Source organism: Elephas maximus, chromosome 27 (assembly GCF_024166365.1).
Source record: "Elephas maximus indicus isolate mEleMax1 chromosome 27, mEleMax1 primary haplotype, whole genome shotgun sequence".
Taxonomy (NCBI): Eukaryota; Metazoa; Chordata; class Mammalia; order Proboscidea; family Elephantidae; genus Elephas; species Elephas maximus.
The window spans coordinates 33,008,639-33,017,062 of record NC_064845.1 but is presented as its reverse complement, the minus strand read 5'-3'; the positions used below and the strand labels follow the sequence as shown (position 1 = coordinate 33,017,062).

General features: G+C 38.7%; 1 protein-coding gene across 1 annotated transcript in view; it reads right to left on the bottom strand.

Moving 5' to 3' along the window:
* Positions 1-35: 35 nt before the first annotated feature.
* Positions 36-8,424, bottom strand: part of ACAD11 (acyl-CoA dehydrogenase family member 11) — a 109,089-nt gene continuing 100,700 nt past the window's right edge. The window contains exons 18-20 of the mRNA XM_049870877.1: positions 3,333-3,449; positions 2,361-2,470; positions 36-1,242 (exon numbers count right to left, since the gene is read on the bottom strand). Of these exons, the coding sequence (XP_049726834.1) occupies positions 1,128-1,242; positions 2,361-2,470; positions 3,333-3,449 (342 nt within the window). The 3' untranslated portion in view covers positions 36-1,127. The remainder of the gene's footprint in view (positions 1,243-2,360; positions 2,471-3,332; positions 3,450-8,424) is intronic.

Below are 8,424 nucleotides of genomic sequence, written 5' to 3'. Positions count from 1 at the left end.
TGAGATATTTTGGTTTTTTCATACTAAGTCTTCAAAATATGGCATTTCTTAATTTGGATGCTAAGTTTTCATTTAAAATACTTGCTTTGTATTAGTTCATAAAATTTACAGTTGAAAAAGTAGACCCACATTCCCAACTTATTCAACTAAGTTCAATATCATATTTAAATTGATTAAAATTTTTAAAACTGCAGTTCCTGTCTCACTAGCCACATTTCAAGTGCCTCAAGAGCCTCCTGAGGCTAACGGCTACTGTCTTGGTCTGTGCAGATTTGAGACGGCCATAGGATGTTTGCAGCAGGTGTTTGCTATTACCAGGATTGCACTCAGAGCGGACTGTCTTTAAACTCAAAGCTATGTAACTTAATGGCTTAAACTGCCCACTTACCATTTTTATAAAAAATTTTAATTACATTTAATTTTCTCACAATATGCCATGCTTTTAGAAAACCTGATGGCATAGTGGTTAAGTGCTACGGCTGCTAACCGAAAGGTCGGCAGTTTGAATCCACCAGGTGCTCCCTGGAAACTCTATGCCATTTTTTCTGGTAAACTTTATACAACGTTTGGATTTCATGTGTAAACATTTCCTGTTGAATTATAAAGAGGCTCATAATGATATGAATTCTAAAGCAACCCCATTAGTCTGTGCTACTTTCTCTAGTGCAAAATCCATTAAATACTTTCTCCAGCTGGTTTACAGTGTTAAATCAGCCCCTCAAACCAGTATCAAAAAAGAGGTCCCACTATATTTTTACAACACAGTGATTAAATAGTGATTCAGTATTACATGGAACAATCCCTGAAAATCAAAAAGCAAAGATATTTTTATGCCTTTGCTTTAGCGCTCCAATTTACTTCACGACCTCTTTACAATTTTAGTGTTTAAAAAAATAAACATTAAGCTCTTTAAGTACTAGACTGAGTGATAACAGCTACAGAATTCCCTATTTAACTTAAATCTGTGAAACCCACTGATCAGATACAGATGCGAAAATCAATACCAAAAGTAAGTAATTAACCCTATTCTCAGGTTGCTCCAAAAATATAACACGGGTCCAACGTTGGAGCGGGTAAAGTTTGTCTAAAGGAGAGTTTCTGCCAGCGGAATGTGTGGGGTTTCCGCCCTACATTTTGGCCATCAGCCCTTTGGCTTGGTCACGCAGCTCCATTCCTGCGATTGCGGAGAGGTGGACTTCATCCGGCCCGTCTGCCAGGCGCAAACTTCGGGTTAGGGCATACCTGGAAAAACAGAGCAAGGATGTGGGTTATCATAAGGGAACATGATATTTTGATGTCAGCTGCTCTGATTCTAAGCCAAAACTGTATTAATTTTTGAAATCCTACGAGGGCAGGGATAAGAAAAGGAATACAAGGAAAATCAAGGAAAGTAAACCAAAGGGCTCTGAAATGCCATTTTAAAGTTCCCAGTTGGGGAAGTGGAATCTTAAATGGCACAGGAGTTACTCTCAATCTTGGTTTACTGCAAGTTACTAGAAGTTGCCAGAACTAAGAGATCTTAGGTAAGCCACAGAAAATAATGATATAGTCCTATTTATTTCATTCTTAAATTAAAAATTGACAAGGCAAGAATTTTTAAAAAACTGCTGGGCCCCCAGGCTCTCAGCTCCAGTGTGATAGAGAAGGTGGCAATGTGAATATGTGTAGCAATGGACAACGGGCCATGGAGAACGTTCCCCCTTGACTCCCAGTAATCAGAATCTGCACATTAGACTGTCACCGGAGAGTATTGCTGCTAACTCAGCAGAAGCCTTCCTTGTGTAGGTGGTAAATGGCCCAAAGTGCAAACAGAGCCTGGCTCTGGGCTCCCTTTGGCTGTCCCTGCTGCCCTCCCCTCCTCCCTGTTTCAGGGTGAGCCCCCATGCTATGGCTACAGTCCACAAACGCTCAGTGGGACCTCTCAGTGTAAGCACTAACATACTGGAGTGAAATAATAATGGTGATCATAAGAACAACTATTTGTTGGTGCCAAGTTCTGTACTAAGGTACCTGTATTACTTCATTTAGCCTTCGATTACACTTTAAAAATAAAGCTTGTTGCCGTCGAGTTGATTTCAACTCATAGCGACCCCATAGGACACAGCAGAACTGCCGCATAGGGTTTCCAAGGCTGTGATCTGCACAGAAGCAGGCTGCCACACCTTTATCCCATAGAACAGCTAGTGGATTTGCACCACCGACCTTTTAGTTAGCAGCTGAGAGCTTAACCACTGTACCACCAGGGCTCCTCTGTATTAAGTCAGTGTCTATTTTCTTCTTAAACAATGAGTATCAAAGCTTCTATAGATTTTAGTCCAAGTTTATCAAATGTAGACAGCTACTAACTGACATCCACTCACATGTTAGCCAGAGGGTAGTCCTGGGAAACACCTGCACCTCCACATACTTGGATGGCTCGGTCAATGATTTTGCAGACTGTTCGCGGGGCAGCCACTTTGATCATTGCAATCTATAAAAGCAAGATATTAAAACAATGCTCCACTCTTAGACTAAAAACAATGTGGTAGAATTTGATATAATCTGTTTTCTTTGTGAAATGAAACAAGGGAACTTCCCCACACACATTAACGACTAACAAAGGACCTCTGGTGAAAGGTAACAAAAAGATCCGCTCTAATGTAGTCAATGACCATATTTCAGTCAATAAAGACCTTCTGGAAAGAGAGATTGCTTCCAAATTGTATTTTATTCACGTATTGATAACTTGCCTTGTTCCCCAGAGGTTTCCCGGCAGCCAGTAAGTCACGTTCATCACTTAGGGGATTATAAAGAGAATTCAAGGAGCTTTACTTAATCAGTTTCCTTTTAGCAGCTTTCTGAACTATAAGAATCAAACACTCATCTTTATTCTGTATAAGCCAGAAACACAAGAAGGCAGGAATTAGACTAAATGGCCTTTTATGAAACATTTACCAGGTGGCAGTGTAGTGCTATGTATTCTACATAGACTGTCCTGATTACTTTTCAAAAGAACCCTAGGCCATAAGCAGAAAGATTAAGAGCTTTGCTCAAGGTCAAAAGGCTAGCAGACAGTGGCACACTGGGGTACAATTACAGGTCAGTATAAAGTCCAGGATTTCCCCACTTTTTGTTGCTGCATCTCAAGACTGCTAAGATGTTCTCCACCCTGAAAATCATAGCTCAAAGTAGCCCAGTGGAAGGGAAACTAGCAAGTGACATGTATTTACAATTTTAAACCATAAATGACACGAAGGCCTCCAATAGTCTGAGTGCCATCAAGGCACCATGAAACTGGAAGTGCCCAGTGGGTGGGAGAAACTAGAGAAGGCTGGGCAGATGGCGGTCCTCACCTCCTTCATAGCACGAGCACTGCCCACAGTGTCGATGCTGTGCGCGGCTTTCAGGGTCAACAAACGGATCTGGTCAATGGCAATGCGGCTTTCAGCAATCCAGTGGGCCACGACCTCCTGTGGGGAGCAAAAGGCAATAAAAGGAAGGAGGAGGTAAGCTAGAATCTGATATCCACAAGTAATACCACCTTGCAGTTTAGGGAAGACACTCTCTAGGCTAAGGATTGTTCACATACCATACCCTGTATGTCTTAAAATGGAAGAGTTAACGTCCAGTAGACACTGGCCCAGCTACATACATGTCAATGCTTCATTTAATATTGCCAGATTTTAGACAATTTTATTTGATCAGAAAAATAGTTTATTTTGAATATCTTGATGTCTAAGGTCAAGAAGGCTGAATTGAGCAACTGTCTTATTGGCAAAGCACTCATTGGGCCTCCTGAATGCTAATCGCATGCTTTCATTGAAGTGTGGTTAAATGTATGGTGGTGGAGACTGCTGATAGACATACTAGATAATTCCCAGGTCAATTTCAGTGTAGGGATGGTCCAGCAGCCTTTTCTTGTGCTGTTATGATTTTTCTAGTAAAAACAATGTACGTGTGTGTACAGTTCTATGAATTACAACACATACAGAGATTAACCACCAATCAGGATACAGAACAGTTCTGCTGCCCCACAAGACTCCCTCATGCTGCTCCTATTTAACCATACTCTCCCCCACTCCTAACCTTTGGCAACCACTGATATTTTCTGTCACTACTGTTTTGCCTTTTCTAGAATGTCATATAAATGGAATCATACAGCATATGACTTGAGATTGGTGTCCTTCCCTCCACATAGTGTCTTTGAGTTTCATCCAAATTGTTGTGTGTATCAATTGTCCATTCCTTTTTTTATTGCTGAGTAGTATCCCATTGTAGGGATATACCAGTTTGTATATCCATTCATCTGTTGAAAGGCATTTGAGCTGTTTCCTGTTTTTAATGATTAGCAAAGCTGCTGTAAATATCTGCATGTCGGTTTTTGTCTGGAAATATGCTTTCATTTTTTAAAGCAGATAACCAGGAATGGGATTGTTAGATCATATGGCAGTTATATATGTTTAACTATACAAGGGACTATCAAGCAGTTTTTCAGAGTGGATGAATCATCTTGCATTCTACCAGTAGTGGAAGAGAGGCCGAGTTGTTCCTCATCATCTTTATCAGCACTTGGTATTGTCAGTATTTTTTATTTTGGCCATTCTCTGGGTTTAACAATGCATAGTGGTATCTCATTATGGTCTTAATTACATTTCCTAAAGGCTAATGATGTTGCTCACCTTTTTGTGTGATTTGTGATCTGTGTATCCCCTCAGTGGAAGAAAGATGTGGCAGTCTGCTTCTGTAAGGATTTACAGTCTTGGAAACCCTATAGGGAAGTTCTACTCTGTCCTATAGGGTCACTATGAGTTGGAATTGACAACTTTTTTCCTTTCCCTTTTTTTTTTTTTTTAATCCCCTTTGGTGACATGTCTTTTCAAGAGTTTTGCCCATTTTTTAATTGGGTTTTTGGGTTTGTAACTGTTGAGTTTAGAGGGTTTTTTTTTTTTTTTCAGTGTATTCAGGATATAAGTCTTTTGTCAGATATGTGGTTAGTAAATAATTTCTTCTAATCCACAGATTGTTATCTCATTCTTTAAATAGTGACCTTTCCTGAAAAAAGTTTTTGATGAAGTCTAATTTGTAAATTTTTCTTTTATGGATCATGTTTTGGTCCATGTCTAAAATCATTTTCTATAATCTCAGGTCATGAAGGTTTTTCTCTTATGTTTTCTTCTAAAAGTTTTATAGTGTTACATTTAGATCTGTGATCCAATTGGAGTTAAATTTTGTGTAAGGTGTGATGTTTAGGTCAAGGTTCATACTTTTGCATATTTTTTTCCCTGTAAGGGAAAAAAACCCCAATTTGAATCACACTAGATTTCTCATCAGGAACTATGGTGATCATAAGGAACTGGCACAATATTTTTCAAGTGCTGAAAGAAAAGAACTGTCAGTGCAGAATCCTATGTTCTGTGAAGCTGCCGTTCAGGAATGAAAGGACAATTAATACATTCTCAGATAAAGAGGAACTAAGAGAACTTGTTACCAGCATACCCTAAAGGAATAGCTAAATAAAGTTCCCTAAAGTTATCTAAAGGATAAAGGGAAGAACCTTGGAAAATCAGTTAGAAGGAACATGGTAAGTAAAATGTGGCTACATACAATTGCTTTTTCTTCACCTCTTGAGTTTTCTAAATTGAATTATGCTTGACAGTTGAAACAAAAAATATAACATGGTCTGATGTGGAACTAAATGTCTATAGAAAAAATATTTAAGACAATTATAAATGGCGGAGGGTAAAGGGACATAAAGGATAAAAGAAAAGTAAATTTTATATATTTCACGTGAACTGGTAAAATGATATCAGTAGACAGTAATAGGTTGTATATATGTATGTGTGTGTGTGTACATATCATTATATGTATGTATGTATGTGTGCATCCATACATAACATGTGCATATAGATGCACATATATACATAAACCCCACCCAGTGCCGTCGAGTCAATTCCAATACCAAAAGCAACCACTGGAAAAGTTATACTAAGAGATACACTCAAACACTACAGATAAAATGAAATTCTAAAAATGTTCAAGTATTCCACAGGAAGGCAGAGGAAAAAAAAACAAGCAGGGAAATGAAAAACAGAAAACAAACAGGAAAAAAAAAAATGGCAGACTTAAGCCCAAATCCAAACCAAAAATCAAACTCACTACACTCGCGTTGATTTCTGACTCATATCGACCCTATAGGACAGAGCAGAGCTGCCCCATAGGGTTTCCACGGCTGTAAATGATCACAGAAGCAGACTGCCACAGCAGAGCAGCTGGGGGGTTCGAATCACCAACCTTTTGGTTAGCAGCTGAATGCTTTAATCACTACGCAACCAGGGTTCCTGAAGCCCAAACATATCAATTATCATATTAAAAGTATATTGTCTGTGTATACCAGTTAAAAAGACAAAGTTGATAGAGTGGATTAAAAAACATGTCTACAAGAAACTTCAAATATAGTGATGTAGGCATTTTGAAAGTAAAAAAAAATGAAAAAGATATATCAGGACAACACGAATCAAAGGAAAGCAAGAGTAGCTATATAAATATCAAATACAGTAGTAGAGTAGACTTCAGAGCAAAGAAAATTACCAGAGACATAAAAACTCATTATATAATGATAAAAGAGTTAATTCGTCAAGACAAGCAATCCTAAGTGTGTATGCAGCAAGCAACCGAGCTGCCAAACCTGTGAAGCAAAAACTGATGGAACAGAAAGGAGCAGTAGACAAATTCACCATTGTAGTTTGAGACTTCAACACACCTCTCTCAACAATTGATAGGACAACCAGACAGAAAATCAGCAAGGGTGCAAAGGAACTCACTGACACCATCAACCAACAGGATCTAACTGACATTTATAGAACACCCACAGCAGAATACACACGTTTTTCAAGTGCCCACAAAACATACACTAAAATAGACTATCCTGGGCCATAAAACAAACTACAATAATTGAAATCATAGACAGAGTGTTCAGCAATGGAATCAACACCTCCATAATGGAATCAAACTAGAAATCAATAACAAAGATAACAAAACTTTCAAGCACTTAGAAACAACACAATTCTAAATGGTCCACAGGTCAAAGAGGATGTCTCAAGGGAAATAAAATATATATATATATATATATATATATATATAATTAAATGAACAAGAAAATGCAGTATGTCAAAATTTGTGGGACACAAAGCAGTGCTGATAGGGAAATTTATAGCACTAGCCCTGGTGGTGTAGCGGTTAAGTGCTATGGCTGCTAACTAAGAGGTCAGCAGTTCGAATCTACCAGGCGCTCCTTGGAAACTCTGTGGGGCAGTTCTACAGGGTCGCTATGAGTTGCAATCGACTCAACAGCAAGGGGCGGAGGGGGGGAATGCATACATTAGAAAAAAGTTTCAAATCAATAATCTACACTCCCACCTCAAAAACCTAGAAAAGGAAGAGCAAAATAAACTCAAAGCAAGCAGGAAGAAGGAAAAAATAATGAGCAAAAATAAATTGAAAACAGAAAAACAATAGAGAAAAATCAATGAAACAAAGATCTTGTTAAGTCCTAACATATCAGCTATTAGAAAGCCGGAACCTGGGTAAAGCAGATATCCCTCAATGGGTGAATGGTTAAATACTCAGCAATAAAAAGGAACAAACTACTGATACACAAAAGCCATGGATGGATACACCGCGTAAAAAAAGCCAATCGCCAAAGGTCATAGAAGGTAGGATTCCATGTCTGTAACATTCTTGAAATGACAAAACTATAGAAATGAAGAACAGATTAGTGGCTGCCAGAGGTTCAGAAGTGGGTGGGAGTGGGTGAGAAGTACATGTGGCTACAGAAGTACAACAGAAGAGATCCTATGGTGATGGAGATGTTCTGTATCTTGACTGTATCAATGACAATATCCTGGCTGTGATATTATACTATAGTTTTGCAGGATGTTACCATGGGGGAAAGTGGGTAAAAGGGACAAGGGATCTCTCTGTATTATTTCACCAATTATCCCTACACCCGCGTGTGAGTTTACATTCACATTGCAAGTAAGATACAAATTATCTCAAATTGTTGTTGTTAGGTACCGTCGAGTCATGTCCGACTCATAGTGACTCTGTGTACAACAGAACGAAACACTGCCCAGTCCTGTGCCATCTTTACAATGTCTCAAAATAAAAGGTTTAATTTTTAAAAATTAGTACTTGTTATGGATTGAATTGTGTCCTCAAAAAATGTGTCAACTTGGCTAAACCATGATTCCCAGTATTGTGTGGTTGTCCACCATTTTGACATCCGATATTATTTTCTTATGTGTTATAAATCCTACCTCTATGATGTTAATACTAATGAAGTCCTGGTGGCATAGTGGTTAAGTGCATGGCTGCTAACCAAAAGGTCGGTAGTTCAAATCTACCAGCTGCTCCTTGAAAATCCTATGGGGCAGTTCTGCTGTGTCC